The sequence below is a fragment of the Girardinichthys multiradiatus genome, chromosome 2 (genome assembly GCF_021462225.1).
Source record: "Girardinichthys multiradiatus isolate DD_20200921_A chromosome 2, DD_fGirMul_XY1, whole genome shotgun sequence".
Taxonomy (NCBI): Eukaryota; Metazoa; Chordata; class Actinopteri; order Cyprinodontiformes; family Goodeidae; genus Girardinichthys; species Girardinichthys multiradiatus.
The window spans coordinates 46,476,770-46,494,975 of record NC_061795.1 but is presented as its reverse complement, the minus strand read 5'-3'; the positions used below and the strand labels follow the sequence as shown (position 1 = coordinate 46,494,975).

The following is an 18,206-nucleotide window of genomic DNA, read 5'->3' as shown; positions in this document are numbered from 1 at the left end:
TAAAGTGTGATCAAAAAGCAAAAACAGGAGAAATCTTTAAAGGGGAAATATTTTTCACAGCGCTGTTTGTTGTAAAATTGAGACTCTGGCAGGCTGTAAAGACTAAACCAACTTTGCTGTAGCAGCTAGAATCAGAATCAGATAGCAAAAGCCTTTTGGGTCAAATCAGAGGGAAAGGGAAGAGACTTATGATAACAGAGGCAGTGGAAAGGGAAAAGATAGCGAAGGCGACGGAGCTTGTCCGCCAGGCTTTGTGTGCTTGTTTTTCTTCCTCTCTTCCATCCATCCATCCAAGCCCAATGCTAACACTGTCTCTCAACACATCCACACTGCCACAAACAAAGGCAGACATGGACAAACACTCAGCGAGTCCCAAACCTCAGAGTGGCCTGGTGTTTCTGGCCCGTAACACACTGCTGGGGATGTTTTTGTGTTTTAAGGCTGTTTTGTGCAGAGTGCAGGCAGGCAGAGAGAGCAGTTTTACTGCTGATAAAAGTATTTGGTTAATCAGCTTCTGTCCCCGTCCCCTGACTTGATCTGTTTGTGTGTGTGTGTGTGTTTGACACTGGCTATTGAAGTTTGTGATGTTGGTGTTGGGATGGGGGGGGGGGGGGAGATGGTCCCTGAGGGCTGGCTGGGGATGGAGATTGGCATCAGCTCCAGGCCAGTAGCGTCACAAAGTCGCTCCTGAGGGATGGGAGGGCCAGCCAATGAGAGTGTCCTTCTGGTTCCAAGAGGGAATCCTGGTTTTGGTGGAAGATGGGGTGGGGGGGGCAGAGAGGGAGGTGGCACGAAGAAAAGGGGGAGACAGACAGATAAAGAGGGAGAGAGTTTCAGATGACAATTACCCTCTTGACTTCCATCCAACACGGGTTGTCAATCAGCTCGGCCCTCTGGGAGGAGAATCCGCCTATCATTGGCTACTCTGACCCACATCCCGCCTCTTTGGGCTGCCTGGCCGATGTAAGATTGGCCACAGTGACCCGTTCATCAAATAGGTCTGGGAATAACTGGAACCTAGGGCTGCTTTGGGATTATATGGCCTTGATACTGTGTGTGCAGGCTGTTTAGACCGAAAAAAGACAAAGGATTTTCTTAGCTATGCTTTCCTTTCACTGGACATTAAACAGAGATGGTAGCAAGCCTATTGTGTGGTAGATGAAGGAAAAGTGGGAAATGAGAATAAAACACTGAGGGTGAGACGGGATAAAAGCCGGAGCCATTAAGAGATCAAGGAAGAACTAAAAATGAGAGGTGCATGTAAACAGTGAAAATGGGTTAAAAATACAGGAGAAGAAGAAGAGGGCTGGGCTGCTTTGCTTTGCAGGAGCGTGAGCAGATAATTAATGACAACAACAACTATGTAAATATTTGTTCATGAGAACATGGTGATGATGCTCAGGCATGCTGTAGCATTTGTCTGCCGTCAAATCGCCTGTGGTGTACGAGAAAAATATGGAGGATGAAAAAACAGCCATTATAAAAACCAGAATTTAAGAAATGAACCTTATTTCAGTTTGCTTAAAAATAGCATCAAGCACATGGAAATGGCCACTTTTTTAGGCACCCCTGTTCAGGTGCTTGTTTACACAAATAGCGAATCAGCCAAAACATGGCAGCAGCTCAATGCATGCAGAAATCCTGACGTGGTAAAGATGACCTGCTGAAGTTCAAAGTGACCATCAGAGTGGGGAAGAGATGGAATTTAAGTGACTTAGAATAATGCATAGCTGTTGGAGCCAGATCAGCTGGTGTGAGTATTTCAGGATGTAATCATCTACTGGGGTTTTCACCCAGAATCATGGTAATAAAAAGGTGAGAAATAATTATTTTGAACAAAATCACCCTTGTCATAATTTTTGGTACCTGTGCTGTTAATGCTTTGCACAATCTACTTTTGCTTATAGAACAGCACTTTGTCTTATCCTATAACATTTGACAAGCTAGGAGTGTGCATTGATGCATCCCTTCTCCAACACACCTGAATCAAATAAATGACTCCTTACCAGGCCTCTGAAGAGCTGAATGAATGCGGATGAGATCATTTCAGCCATTGGATTTAGGTGTGTTGGAGAAGGGATGCATGTAGTAGCTCTCCAGGACTGGGGTTGGGCACCCCTTCTCTAGATCATCCAGAGCCCTGGGCCCTCTCTGATGCTTTCTTCTCTTCAGCTCCACAGGTCTTCTGTAGCATTTAGATCTAAGAACTGAGATGGTCCTGGAAGACAGTTAATTTTATGTCTGGTGAACCATTGACGGCTCATTCTCTGTTAACTGACGAAGTCCACCAGATTTTTGTTTTAAATTTCCGGATATTTGAAAAAGTTCATGATGCATTGCACTATAAGGTTCTCAGAGCCTTATAAAGAGAACCAGGCCCACAGCATCCCAGATTCTCCAGCGTACCTAACAGTGGATTTTACACAAGACCCACATGGGTTTGTGGGTCTTGTCTGTTGCTGAAAAGCTAAATTTTACTCTCATCTCATTGAGAACCCCTATATTCACCTAAGATTCAGAAGATGGATACATAAAGCCAAAAACAACAGACAGTAATTTTTGTGTTTGGTTTAATATCCTCTGGCTCTGGAGTTTTGCTGACAGCACTCGTATTTAAATCAAGACTCCTGTCTGCTTTTGACCACAAACCCTGGTTTTGAAAAAAATTCTAATTTGCATCCCAGGTTCGATTTGCATGTAAATGTGGGTTTGTCGCTGTGGACAACCTGGTATAATTGTGTGCTTAATGAAGCGTAGCATCTCATTACAACAGAGACAGGAGTGTTCTGTTGTTTAGTTTTGCAGCTGTTGTAATGCAGAGGTTACTGCTGGAGTGTGTTCCTCAGCTTGTGAGATGCATGTTTTTGCATCTGATTATGGTTTACTCCAGAAGAAAGCTTTCATGAAAAACTTAGGTTACCTTATGACAACTTTTGTTTTTTTTGCAGCATATTTGGACATATAAATATAAATCTGACCTATAATGAAAAATATAAATTAATCATAAAAACTGTAAAATGTTGCATATAATGTAATACGAAGGGATTTCTGATGATAAAGAAGGAGACTTGCACATTTATTCCTCTTTAAAATGACTAAAATCACACACAGATGTATTGTATCAGGTGCACTCGATCAGAAGATCGTTACTCGGATCAGACTAACTAAAACAGCTGCCTACATGACCATGTCCGGTCATCCAAGCAGCTTCACCCTGAAAGCAGACTGCAAGATGCTGAAAGAAGCCCACAAAACTTTCATGGAAGGTGTGCATGGAGGAAAACCTTTTTTGCTCTCGATGAAAAACATGAAGAAACAGACTGGAGTTTTCCAGCAAAAACAAACACAAACACCAGGTCTTCTGGAATAACGGTCTTTAGACAGATGAGTCGAAAATGTTATTGTATGGACACCAGAACAGAGGACATGTTTAGCATAAACCCTATACATTCCTGTGAAGCATGGAGTTGGAAGCGTCTCGGTATGGGGATGTTTGCTCTAGCAGGACTTTGCCAGCTCACCGTCTTAGACTCCACCATGAATGATATTGTTTATCAGATGGTATTAGAGAAAAATATGAGAACATCTGGAAAGATATTAAAACTGAAGCTGAACTGGACCCTGTAACATGACAATGATCCCAATACATCCACCAAAAATTAAGAAAAGAAACGTTCTGGAGCGAGTCAAAGCCCAGATCTTGATCTCATTGAGCTGCTGTGGGATAAAACGGGCTGAACATTTAAGAAACACCTCAAACATCTCACAGTTGAAAGTGAGGAGTGGAGCAGACTTTCCTCAAATTGATGTCAGAGATGGTAGATGGCTACAAGAAGCATCTCAATAAAGGCTCACATTTTTTCACATTTCTGCATACGTACAGCGGCAATCTTAGAGGAGTTACTGCACCAGGAAATCAGACAGCAGGTTTTTCTGCTCACATATTTGTTGGTTTGGATTTGCTCTGTAACTGCTAGGAAGCATCCAAACAGAGGTCTAGTGTTATGCGCATAAGGCAGGGAGCCTCTTCTAACATTTTTCATACAGATTTAATGAAATGTATTTCATGTTATGCCTTCTGTGTAAATTAATATCCTTAATACTTCTTCTTTTATGGAGTCACTGCATATTTTCTGCAGAAAATCTTACTGTGCTAAAAAGTCCAGAGGTTTCATGATTTGTACGTTTGTAAATTTACTGGTCATTACTCCTGTCTGTGTCTGCAGGCTTTGACTAACCAGGTTCTGGGAAAAGTATTAATTGAGCTGTTTCTGCAGTTGTTCGGGAGGAAAAGAGTATGAAGGTGTTACTTTTGGTGTAAAATCAGAGTTACTGGGGTGTTGCTGGGTTGTTAATTGTTTTCTTGTGCCAGTTTAAAAAAAATCCAAACAGGCCTAATACAGGAAGGTGGATTTCTGTGTGAGGTGTAAAGAAATTAATTTGATGCTTTGATTCACTTGTTTTTTTTGTTGTTGTTTTTTTTTTACCTCTTTCCTCTCTTACTTTAATGATGAAATGCAGATTTTGGCTTGATTATTTTTAGTACCTGCACACAGTTGCACATGTGATGCACAGACTCTCACGGTTCACGGTAACACTCTGCGGCAGTCTCTGAGGAGGACGCATAGAGTCTAAATAAAGCTGTGTGTGTGCTCGGCTAATGAAACGCATGTTATTCCCTGCAGCCTCATCAGGAAAAATGGGCTTTTATCAGAATCAAAGTTATTCTTACATCTGCCACAGTTTTTAAAAACAATATTTAATCACCTTTTCATAGAGATGCAACAGTCAGAGGTTTGTGGCCTTGTTCTGATCTCTTGTTTTTTTTAAAGCTTTGACCCGCTCAGACCCATTCAGGCAAAACTCATGTCTCTAAGAGCATTTAGCAGTGTGGATGATCCGGTCCAGGATCTATTTCAAACCTGATACTGATGTCGAAATGGATTTCAGCCTGAGGCCACCAATCCAAATGGCACGGCCCTGTGTTGCTCCACGTCGCTTCTTTGCTGATTTTACTTTGGGAGTTTTTTCTTACAGCCAAAAAAAGTTGCACACAAATAGAAAATACATAGTGATGTCATAAACTGTATACAAAGAAAATGTTTTACATAAATGAGCAGATTTAAACATACACAGCTGACTGACAGCAGCAACCAGATAGACATCCTTACCCCCACACACCATACAACCAGAAAGCAGCTCTCTGTCTTCTCACTGAAATGAGGTTAAGCTGCAGCAACAGTATAAAAGGAAGTTTTTATAATTTTGAAACCAAAATCACTTTATTGCATCAAAATGGAACCCGACCCATAAAACAGGTAAAACCTTCAACTAATGCCTAATTTCATTTACTTATTCAAAAAATTGCAGGAACTTATTTAAATAAATATCTACCCATGCTCTTATTCAAAGAGCTAGTCAGATCTTTCACCTGAAAATCTTACAAAACCCATATTTAGTAAGTGAACAGTGGAGTTCAGCTCCTGCTCCAGTGTTTATCTTCATAAAGGAACCCTCTGAGGATTTATAACTTCTTGTTTTGATCTGAGATCTTGGCTCAGGTCTAATGAGAGGATGGTGGCGGTCAGGGAGGAGTTGTTGAGGATGTGGAGAGAGGTATTCTGTTCTGGAAGAGGAGGGCAGAGGTCAGCGGCGGGAGTGGGATGAGAGCGAAGGATTTGCAGGGATCAGAAGCGGCTGTGCGTAAGGGAGATGTGCGACGCTACATGTTAGGGAAGGGGAGAGGAGGAAATCCCATTGTGTGCTGACTCCAGCCGTTTCCTGTTTGTGTGCCAGCTGTGCTTTCCTCCTTCCCATTGTACCCAGGAAGTTGGTATCACATTCTTGTTGTGATCGGCTCAGCGTGTGAATCTTATAACTTCAGTTGTCAGTTTGCTTGTTAAAATCTGAATTTAGATTTTTTTTTTTCTATTAATTTAATGTTTCTTATATTTTAGTTAGTTTAATTTTTCTCATCATTTAAAATTCTGAATATTTGAAACATGATAAAATCTTGGAGGTTCCTCAGGTTGGACCCTCTAATGGCTCGGTCCTCATAAGGTCTTTAGTAAGCATTCGGCGTCCTTCTTGGCCAGGTGCGCAGTGTTAATCCACATTATTAACGCTGTAAAGATAATGTGTACCAAAAACCTTTAGCCCGTATTTATTAGAACAAACTTTACAAACATTTCTATCAGGAGCTTTGAGGCAGTTGTTCTCATCTCAAGGTGCAACCAGGAAGTTGTGACATGGCGAACATTTGATCCAAGCATTGTAGTGGTTCAGTGCTTCCTGAAAGTCCAATTGAAAACCACTTTCTAACATATTTAAAGCCTTATAAACTTTTTTTATAGCCTCTGTTCTGACTGCTTGGTTGAATAGGGGTTAATCCTGTAACCTTTAGTCACGTTCAGTTTAAACTCTGGCCCAAACAGCTCAAAGTTCTCCAAACACCAGGTTGTGCACTGCATACAGCCATCATGGTTTATGCAGACGGCTTGAAACTTGAATCCAAATTGGAAAGTAAAAGGAAAACATTTTCATGTTTTTGCTGAACTTTTCCTTTGGAAAAAATAGTAATCGTTTTTGGTCATTATCTTTAGTTGTATTTTTCCCTTTGAATTTTACAACCCATAATGTTTCTTTCTTCTTTGTGTCCCTCCTGTTTTCTCCTCAGCGGTGGAAGAGGGAGAACCCTCGGAGGGAAGTGGGACTTGGGATGAAGCTGCCGTCCAGACAGGTTAGTCATAAATCATAAGGAAACATTTGACCAAAGAGCCCTTCCTGGTAAACTCAAACGGTCCAACAGACTGTGATTTATAACTGCTTGCTGACAAAGACTTTGTAAACAAAGCTTGAAGGGTTTGGTTAAAGTTTTAGTTAAAGGAAAAGGATGTTGGAGAGAAGAGGGGATTTGAGAAGAGCAGGAATGATGGGAATGAACTGGAAAAATATGTGGACTGAATGGAAGAGATGATGGAGGGAGGAGAGAGGGATTTCTGTCCTCTGTGGTCTGATTATGTCTTGGGATGAAGAGGTAGAGATGGATGAGCTTTCCTTTTTCTCTCTGTCTGTTTTCTATATTTGTTTTTGATTTGTTGTTCATTAAGATCATCTCTGTTCTGTCTCTCCCTCTCGGTCCCTGATCTCTTCCTTCTTGTTTTCACCCCCACATGAAAATTTAGAAATGCATTCATATTTCAACATTTGTCTTTCTTATTAAAACAAAAAAATGCAGTACATTTTCTGCAGATCTGCATGGACAGTGAAGATCAATAACAGTTGCAACAATCATATCTGCTATGAAATCAAGGAAAGGTGAAACGTTGCTTAAAAGAAGTATCAAACCCCTGTTGAGGAGCCAGTAAATTCTCAGCTCTACATAATACTAAACATAATTTTATATTTTATTGGGATTTTCTAACCTACTAGGGGTTAAAAAGAAATTTCTGCAAAAAAACAAACAAACAAAAACTAGCTACATAACTGTGCAGAGCCTGAAATGAAAATATGGTTGAAGCACTGTGATTTTGCATCAAGATTCCAGAGAGGTTGCAAAGAATCCAGAGGATCTCATTGTTCAAAGGTATCAGTCAGGAGAAAGGGACAAAATATTCCACAGTATTGTTACACAGTATTATATTTTATATTTTTAATGTAAAAATAAAGACAGAGGTCAATAAATCTGAGAAAACATGAGTCAACAGGCACACTCCAAAAATCAGATGTTTCTCCAAAACTGATAAGATAAGAAATCAGAACCAGGTTAGAGAATCTTTCCACAAGTACTGGTCATTTTCTACATGTTACAACAGTATCCTGTTTGGTCCATATAACTGGACCAAACAGTAGGTTGAAAGGCCGAAGCTTTTGTCTTCCAAAGAAAACTTCCCGGCTTGGCTAAAATCTCACAGAACCTTGAGGGAGAATGTGTTCTGGTCTTGGCTCCAAACCTTCAGATGTCTGCTGGAAAGCTGAAGCTGATGAGTCCAGAACGAAATCTCTGGGCTCACCTGAAAAGTGCTGCGGACAGTGGTGTTTCTAGACCAAATTTGCCAGGGGGTTCAGGGTGGGGCCAGTGTTTTTTCATGGGGTTAGAGAACAAAAGAATAAAAACAAAACAAAAATAGGGCAATATTTCATCGTTTCATACATTAAGTAAGCTGCAGAGAGGCTTGTGGCTCTGGAGCTGCAGGTTGCAGACCACTGATCTAGCAGATGAAACCTGCAATCCTATCTCAATATGGCTGAAGCTAAAAGTGCAACACCTTCATTTTTAATTAATCGTTAAAGTAAAACTGTAAAGTTAAAAAATAAAATTGGTCCAAGGCATCAATCAGTTATGGTGTCTGTGCCTTCGCATATCATCATGAGAAATTGATTTAGTATTATGTCTTCATACCAGGGGCCAGGACCAGTTTTACAGCGGCACTGGCCCCTGTTGGCCCCTGTCTAGAACCGTTGATGGCTGTGGTCCAGAGATGGCCTCAGAATCTGAGGGGATCTGAGAACTTTTAAAGGTGGAGTGACCAAAGGTTGCCAGGTTAAGGTGTGGGACGCTGATAGACTCCTGCCAAAGACGACCGAAATGATCCAGTCCCTGAAACATCAAACTGTTCTGAACCGTTTTAGTGAGTGGATGGGTTCTAAGAGACCTTTTGGCACTGATGGCTGATATGTAAACGCTGCTCAACAACTTTAACATCTGTGCACTTCTGTAAGGCCTTGTTACAGGTATCTCATTTATTGCCGATGCCGTGGAGGAAGCTAACGGAGGTCCGAGTTGAATCCTGCAGCATACCAGGCGTATATTTGGACCATCAATGTCGTGATCTGTCCTGGAAGTGCCAACAAACATCAGAGCAGGCTACTGAGCTGTTGGCAGGAGCAAACCAAATGTTAGGCGACTGAATTCTCACTTCTATCATGTGTTTTTAGTTTGTATCAGCATACCTTTTCCATATCTTGGCAGAAAAAGAACTGTTAGGTGAGTTTCTGCTCTGAGTTTTCTCTGCTCTGGTTTAAACATATCAGGGAGCGGTAAAGCACTTCCTCTAACTGGATCTCTGCAGGGAAACGAGATACTGCTGAATGTGGTAAATATCCAGTTAGCTCCCTCTCAGCCTCTCCTGGCCCTGTCTTTCGTTCAGCTCTACGGGGATGAAAGGAAAGGAATCACTCCTGGGGTGTCTATGACGTGCCAAACCCTCCCATTTCCAACCCCATCCGAACCTCTGTTAACGCTCCTCCAGGGGCTGCCGTGCAGCCTGAAGTCTGCCGCAGTGTGTGTGTTTTCAGCGGGGTGCTGACTTTGGTCCTGAGTGGTTCAGTAGAAATGCTGTGTGTGTCGGTTCCTGCAGGAAGCTGGAGTCCCATGACACACACACACACACACACACACACACACACACACACACACACACCTATCTGAGTGTTCCTCCAGTAAAAACATTCTGTCCCATATTCCCTTACTCAGCCACACTTTCAGTTTTACTGCCTGTGTCTGATCCCTGCAGCTTTCTGCATCAGATTTTCACCATTTCTGTGCAAATTTCTCCCATTCTAGCTGTTTTCTCTCCTCTGCAGCCCTTAACCACTTACTTTCTTTACTTTCTTTTCCTTACTTACTCTCCTTCGTTTGCTTGTTAACTATGTGTGTAGAAGGAGTTGGGAGTGAGAATTACGTCTTATTCCCTAGTTTCAAAATGACAACTCCTCTGCTCTCAGGGATGTAGCAACGGGATGTAACAAAAAAGCACCTTCCCATTCTGCTACCAGATTCAGAGACTTTTACCTATCCTTCCATCATTCTCTATACTTTTTACTCTAACACCATTTCCATCTATCTTTTTCTGGAAAATGTGTGTTGGGTTGGGAAAAGGCCCACAGGAGTGAAGTCGGAGGGAACTGCATCAAGACAGCTTAACCTCCCTTTCCTCCTCCTCAATTTTCCTTTTCTCCTTGGCCTCTCTGTCCCAGATAAGTTCACTGAAACTGAAGGTGTCTCAACATCCTCCTCCCTTGCTCCCCTCTGCCCTTTCAGACTCTCAGAAAATCAGAAAAACAGCTTACTTCCTTGTTTTCACTTCACTCCAGTCTACTTGGGCAAAAACTGAGAAGAGAAGAAGGCAATGCATATGAGACAGTCACATCCGGTTTTCCTCTGAACGTCTGTGACATTTCTCTCAGTCTGCTACAGACTACACTCCGCTGCCCGTTCTGTGTGTTCACGCTGACACTCTTAACAGACGGTGAGTCATCGTGGAAAAGGTTTGTCAAGTCCCCAGGCTGAAACCGAGAAGCTGAGACCAACCGGATTATTGTTATTCGCTGTGTGGTGTCACACACTTGAGTGGAGTACTGAGAAACAGCCGCCTGCAACTATCATGTGACAGATCTGTGTCAAATTTAGAGCTGCAGCTATCCAGTAATCTAGAAATCCAACACGCCATTGATTATTTTGAAAACATGGATATTTACAGCTCTGGATAGAAGTTTTTCTCTTTTTGACTGATTATTTCTTTGTTGTAATGCTGCTTTTTGGGAGTAAATCTTGTACAGTTGGAAAGTCTGTTTTCCTTTAAATGGTGCCACATTTGTGAGGAGGATGCATTTGTGTGCAGCAGAGATGATTGTGGGTTGGAGCCATGAAAACCCAGCCTCTCTACCAGTGCTAAACAGCTGTTTTCTGCCATTAACTCTTGTTTGGTGTTACCTAGTGGTTTGGATGGTTGAAGTTTGAATTAACAAGAGCCTCGGAAGTGCGTGGGAGAACCAGACAGAACCACAACTGCCTGGCACGTTCTTCTCATACTGGTCACCAGCTTAGTCACACACTGCTGTGGGACTTCTTCGTTGATTCCATAACCAGTTGAGGTGTATTTAGGGTTAATTGTCTTGTTGTTTACCTCCTTGTGGATGCAAGATAAATGACTAAAGGAAAGAACCCCAAATGAAGGTTTGAAACAATGAATTACTACCACTAGGATTGTAAACAAGCCAGAATAAGGTTAATATGAGGTGAAGTTGAAGAATTTCGGGGTAGTTCCTTTTCAGTATTGGATCTAATTTGTGCAACACACTGGTGTTAGAGGCAGTGAATCGGCCCCACAGTATGATCCTGCCACCAGGTCGAAAGGTTATACAGTGTTTTTTTGTTTTTTTAGGTCCAAGCATAGCTCTCGTCACTGTGGCCAAAAAGCTCAATAAAACCTCAATAAAACATTTCTCCAGAAGTGATGTCAAACAAATCCTTATCATAGTGCAATGGGAAACGTCCAGCTGTCCTTATTTAAGATCAGTTATCTGTATTAACCTGGTCTTGGTCTTGTTGAAGTCTTCAGCACCATTTCTTCAGATTTAGGCTATCTATCCAGGTCGTGCCTTGCCTCTAGCTCGTTGCCTGCTCTAGATACCTGACCAGTGACCCTGCCTAGGATTAGGCAGGTATAGGAAATGATGGATGCGTGGATTCATCAGTAAGAAAACAGGGTTTGCAGATCAAAGCTCTGCTTATCTGTGAGGTCCGTATGTTGGCCGGTGCTGAGAAAAACTGGACTCCTTCCTCTTGCTCTTGTCCCTTCCCCTGCTTCCTCTCCCCATCGTCCTCTTCCTCCATCGCTCTCTCACTGCTCCCCTCTGGAGGTCCGTAATGTAGTTTTAATTTCCCCAAGGCTGCCACAGGAAAACAGTTCCTGTGTCTCTGTGTGTGTGTGACTGACCTCCTATTGTCTGCTTGTGTCTGTTCTGTTTTTTCTGTCTGTTTTGCACCATTTAAGCACATTGTTGGTCTATTTTTGGAATTTATGTAAATCATAAATAAGAAAATTACCAAGCTGTCATCTTATTTCGTACTCTTTGGTGATCTGTTGGAGTTTGGTTCACATCTATTATTTCAACATGTTTTTTTAAAATATATTGTTCAGTCTGTATGTTTGTGTGTCTCTTTCTCTTCCTTCCATGACGTTAATGGGTCTTTCATCATCCTGTTTCCAGACATTGGTGTTGGGTGCTAACCTCCCTGAGCACATCATGTCCCAGAGGAGTGTGTGCATGTTTAGCTGTATGCGTGTATCTCAGTGTGGTCTCTGTAGCTCAGCAGATCTTCTCCCATGAGGTTTGGAAGCCTTGCATTGTGGAAACAGACACATACAGGCTGCAAGAACCTCCTTATGTCCCCTCTTCAACACCTCCGTCGAGGAGAAATTAGCTTCTTTATGCACCTACCCAACACACACATCTGAGCATTGCCTCAGAGGAGGCAAAAGGTACCACAGTGGATGGTGGTGGGGCTCTCCTGGGACACACAGTGCAGGCCTGTTGTTGTTGTGTTCAGCCACATTCATTTCTGCCCCCACGTGTTCATCTTTTTACCTTTACAGCATCTTATTTCGTCTCGTATTACGTTACAGTAGCAGGAACACAAACAATAAAAGGTTTGAAAGGTGAACAAAAATATAATTTATGTCACATTCGTTTTGAGATTTGTGATGTTTTGACCAGACATTTGTGTCTGTCACTGCTGAGCCCCAACGCTGTCTTGAAAATATTTTTGGGATTACTGGGACATTATTTTCTGAAAAAGAAATATTTCAAAAATGTTTCCCAGAAAGAAGTCTAAGAAGTGTTTAAAAAAGTTAATCTTATAATTCAGTAGCATAATCTTACAGTGCAAAATTTTAATAAAGTAAATCCTTTACTTGAGTCATTCTGAAATTACAAGAAAATCATAATTTGAAAAATATTTAACATTTGAAACTTCATAAAACTACCTTCTGCAGACAGGACAGAACTGAAGATTGCCATGACAATATTATACATTTATTTTTCTATTTTTTGTGAGGTCGGTGGCGGTGGGTTTTCCAAACAAAAAGAATATTTATTTTATGTACTGTAAGTCTATTTTCACCTAGGGAGAAAAAAAAACACATCAAAGTTTGAAGGGATTTCAATGCCAGGTAATAAAAAAATAAATCAATAAAACAGTAGTGTATTCAATAAATGCATTCAAAGTTAATGACAGAGAAATTGCTGAGAGGACACGGAACGTCGTAAAAACTATAGTTGAAAAAACAAAGATGTCTATAAAACTTGGATATCTTTTAAAAATCAACTGTCAAAAATTAGCAGTTTTTGTGTTTCACTGTATGTTTAGTCTGATGACTGAAATTCAAGTTTTAATTCCTGAAAACATGCATGTTCACAGCCTAAGCACACTGCTTTCCTTTTTCAAAGAAATACTTGGGTTCATGTCTGTTACAAACTACATTCTGCATCCCTGCTCCGACACACCCGAATCAAAGACTTGCAACGATGTCCTTCAAGGCATTTATGAGGGGTGGTGCAGGAGTTTGGGGCGCTGGGTCCACAGTTTTGGCACAAAGTCGGCCCCACCAGGGCAGCCTGTTGTCCTCAGTCCTTTTTGTGGTGTTTGTGGACAGGATCTCAAGGTGGGGTCATGGACTTGATGCTTTTTGCAGATTATGTGGCTCTGGTGTTGTCTTCAGTGCATGATGACGATCATGGACCGGTTCACGGCTGAGTGTGAAGTGGCCGGAAGGAGAATCAGCACCTCTAAATCTGAGGCCAAGGTGAACTGCTCCCTTCGGGTCGGGGCTCAACCTCTGCCTGAAGTGGAGGAGTTCAAGTATCTAGGTGTCTTTCTCTCATCGCTGACCTAAAACAGAAAATGTTAGGTGATTCAAAATAGGTTATGTTTCTTTTTCTGCAGTCTATGTAAACATTTGGATTTAACTGAAAATGTCTTGCTTTGATCGCTGATCAGGTCATGTTGCCTAAACTTAATTCATCTATTCTTCTCTCCACCGATGGTACTGCTGGATGGTCCGGTAGGCTGGACGCTCTGGTCCAATTGAAAATGGAACATTAGGAAGACAAGCTGTGGTTTTGTGCACTTATTTAATAAAATAATCTGCCAGATATTGGTTGTGTTTTGAAGCTAGTGAGAGTAATTGATATTATTTAGTGGACAAAAGCTGATATTAGTGATTATTTAACCACAGTGAGAAGTTTGCTTCCTGGTAAATAAATAATGCAGCACAGATTTGATGTGAACCTGATGGTCCGGTCAGACCTTTATGGGTTTATCTTACTGAGCTACGTGCCTGAGAAACCAGCTCTGATGTAGAGCAGAATTAAGGCCTTGTGTTAAAACCATTGGGTTTCTAAACATTTTCCTGGAAGCTCGACACACACCTTTTCACACCCTTTGATTCCTCCTTTAGCATGTGGACTGGGACGTGTGTGTTTTATTCATGCTTGCCCGGCAGATCTAAATCTCTGTGAGCTGCAGAGTGTGTCCGAGACAGGCCGCAGTACCTGCCCCTGTCTGCTAAATCAAACAGGGAACCCTTGCAGGATTACAGCATGTTTTATTCCCCTTTAACTCCCCCTCCAGCTCTGCCGCACGCGTTCTCTGCTCTTCTATCACCCCAGGGCAGTTCAAGAGCGTTTCCCTGAGTTCATTACTTACTGAGGTTTCTTCCCACAGGATATATAGGCGTGTATGGTGGTCGCTGACTGTGTGCGTTTGATTTTTCCTTTTTCAGTTTGTGCATTAACTAGCTTAACCTGGCAACTGCTCACAGCAAGGAAATGAAGCCAGAGTCTGGTTGGAGTGTAACTATGCTGGCAGTGTTTGAATCCTGCTTCTCCAGTTTGCTTTCATATCCCAGTTATGTGAGCTTACATGGAACAAGGTTTCTCTCCAGTCTGTGAAGGTTATGGCTTATTATTACTTAGTGGACTAATTACCTCATTCAAGTTATATTTAATGTGTTTAATGAGAAAACACACTTGCAATCTAATAAACACAGTGATGCTCTGAAAACACACCAGCCTCCACATGTGAGCCTAACAAGCGGTGATTAGTGGGTCTCAGCTAGGCGCGGTTAGGCTGTGTAGCATCATTTCTGCACGGTGGACTCTGCTAATTCACTCCTCTTTATCTAATTACCCAGGGTGAGCATGAACACACTTACATGCTTCAGTACACTGCATATACACACACACACTCTCCTAAACATTACCTGCATGCATCTTTTTCTGCAGATATGCAGAATGACCTCATTATTCCGGTTATATATTTCTTTTTTCATCTGTCAACAAACATTTCCTTATCCTCAGGTTACAGAGTCTAGTGGAGACACATTGGAATAATGCTTATTACTTCTACTCTAGACATATACTGCCTCATACATTTTGTTATGTGCTGTCACACAGTCAGACCAGATATTAAAGGAGTAGTTTGTTCAATGGGGCTGCGTGGGGTAGTTAGGAACTGTCGGTATCTGTCCACTTAGCCATTTTGGGTTGAAATTACTTCCAAACTTGTGCATTGTTACTTAGTTGTTAGGTTACAGTTAGGTCACAGACAGACGGACGGACGGACGGACGATGTCCTGTGTGGACGTCATCTGTCTATATATCTGTCTCTCTGTTGTAGGGCTGGAATAACTCCTAGAATGACTCGGAATGATTCGAATAATGACTGATTTGCCTTCAGGAAAGTTCTTTTTCCTCAATTCTTTGTTTCTTTCATATAACTTTACCACCTAATTTCTTTCCACGCTAGCGTGTTTAACGGGATTGTTACTGCGGTTGAACAACATGCTTCTGTTTACACTGACTGCGATCAATGATGGGAGATAATGAGCGGAAAACTGTAAAAGTTTAGGCGCCAACACAAATGAATTGGAGCCACAGGCAGATGGATCCTCCTGAATCATCATAAACAAACCTGAGTCCAGACATGAGGAAGAAAAGTTTAAATGATTAGCCTAAATGATTTCTTACACAGTTGCAGCAGTTTGAGCATCTTTATGGAGACTTTCAGCAAACTTGGAGAGGAAAATAAGTTTGGTTGTAATGATGCTGAGATATTCTTTTAAAGGAACCACAGGTTGGTGAACTTCAACATTTCCAGCCTGGAATTATATAGGAGTTCATTGCTTTACTGTCAAATTAATATATAAGAACACAGAAAAAACATTTAGGATTGTCATCAAACACACACATAGACACACTGAGTTTTAGATTATTCTTTAATTACAATTCAATTCAATTCAAAGATACTTTATTGATCCCCGAGGGGAAATTAGAATTCCAGTACAACCCATCCAAACATACATCATGACACAAGACAAGGGGGGGACGGGTCACCGAAGCTTTGCTGCCCACTCACAGGCGCTGCCCTACATACACCATTATGTCAATATTACATTTCATCTATTCATTTATAACTGTTATTTATACAGGAGAGGTGTGTTGAGACACAAGATCTCATTTTCAAGAGCAACCTCTTTTAATCATCATGCAATTTACATTACAATTTGTTGCAAACTAAAATCAAATATAGATTATAATGTAAACTATGTGTGAAACCAGGCAGATTCAGTTCTTAGAAGCAACATACATTTTATCATGCACCAAAAGTATAATTAAATTTGAAACAATTCTAAAAACAGGTACAAATGATACGTGAACTGACTGAAAATGGTAGGCTGGGATACATGTCAGCAGTGGAGAAGCAGGGGGAGGGGGGCATTTGTTGAAGAAGCACGAGTTTATCCGACTACTTGACTAATTGAATAATGGATTACTCGAGTAGTCAAATATACTATAGTTCCAGCACTAAATGGTTCCTGCTCTAAATAATTTATCAGATTGAATAAGAAAACGTCCCTGATTCTCCAAACTGAGATCACCCTGACTGTTGATGACACTGTTTAAGACACTGACTGCTCAAAGCTACTCCACAGAATTCCCCTGCAACAAATCCAGACTTTCCACTTTGGATGGCCTATTTAAAATCAGCCTGGAGTTTTGTTCATGCATGCATCATTCTCCAGATTGTACTTTCATCCATCAAATTAGCAGACAGGAATACAGATGCTGTAAAAGCAGCTTTTCACCTGATATGAAATTATGTGTTGATGGATCTGCCTAACAGGACAGTGGCAGATAAATATGGTGCTGTTGCAACATTTTCTTCTCCAGAACTCAACGGTAGAGTTGAGTCAAATCCTTGTATGCAGCTGGTCTCTGTAGATAGTTTTGTTTTATTGCATCTCTGGTCCATCCCAGGTGTGATTCAGCCCCTCATTATTTTGCTTGAATGAAAAGTTGCCTGGCTGCATGACTCATTGATTTGTTCAAAAATTGATGAAATGTATAAATCATGCTGGTGTTTTAAGTTTCACTTCTTCATATTTTCTGAAGTTAAGCTGGAGGATGAGATTTGTCTGTTTGTTTTTGAGGTTGGAAGAAAGTATTTAGCCCATTTTCTGTGTGACTGAGCATGTGCAGTAATTCCTGGTGTAGGAACAGTCTGTGACTCAGAGATAATGGTTTTCAGGAGGGTAAGTGTGTCTGCAAGCGACTACAGCTATATCTCACCAACATGAATGAAAGAGATATTTGCTGGGGACCACCGTCATAGCATTCAATCAGTACCCAAACAGGCAGAGACTGCTCTGCTCCCTCAGCCCCGATGGGAGTAACGTCTGCCTTCATTAAGGAGGCCTGCTGCTGCTTTCTGCTGGAAATGGGTTGGGCATGGAGCCTTACACTGGAGATGAAGGAGGTGTGGTGACTTTTGTTCAAATCAAGAGAAAGACGAGAGGAAAAGATCAAACATTTTTTTCATTAACAGCTGTACGAATGTTCTTTGCACGCTAGAATTTCACCATTTTCACATGTGAAACCTGGATATGACATTTACACCTGAATAAATTCTCATAAAACTTTAAATATGCAGACATTCTAACAAGCTAATAATACCTTATAATGCACAGAGGCTGCAGCATGTTACACATCTATATCATTGAAACAACACCCGTCTTGTAATTCTTGTTATAAAGAGAAGCACTTTAAAATATCGCATTGTGAAATGGGAGTTTGATTCAACTCATACAGGCATCACTATGGCTCTATGGGTTATTTAAATGTTATCAAGCCTGCAGCAGTCAGCATATATTAGGTTTTATGTTTAAAGAAGGAGAGAAGCATTAATATATCTAATTTGAGGTCAGTGGTTGTTATGTTTGTTTTGTTTTTGGCAATTTAAAAACTGTTAATTGTTTAATGAGGCAAACATTTTTAACATTTTTTTTACTAAGAACTGATGATGGGAAAGAAAAGAAAACTGAGATGATTTGCAAGTGCAGCTCAAACTCCATGTTTGCTCC

The 18,206-nt window shown here is 41.2% G+C and overlaps 1 protein-coding gene across 3 annotated transcripts in view; it reads left to right on the top strand.

Annotated features, from left to right (window-relative positions):
- znf423 (zinc finger protein 423) overlaps nucleotides 1–18,206 on the top strand; it is a 189,833-nt gene that overhangs the window by 23,486 nt on the left and 148,141 nt on the right. For 2 of the 3 annotated variants that reach the window (XM_047351984.1, XM_047351989.1), the window contains exon 2: nucleotides 6,677–6,739. The exons of the other annotated variant lie outside the window; for it this stretch is intronic. In XM_047351984.1, coding sequence (XP_047207940.1) covers nucleotides 6,677–6,739 — 63 coding nt within the window. The remainder of the gene's footprint in view (nucleotides 1–6,676; nucleotides 6,740–18,206) is intronic. 3 annotated transcript variants of the gene reach the window in all.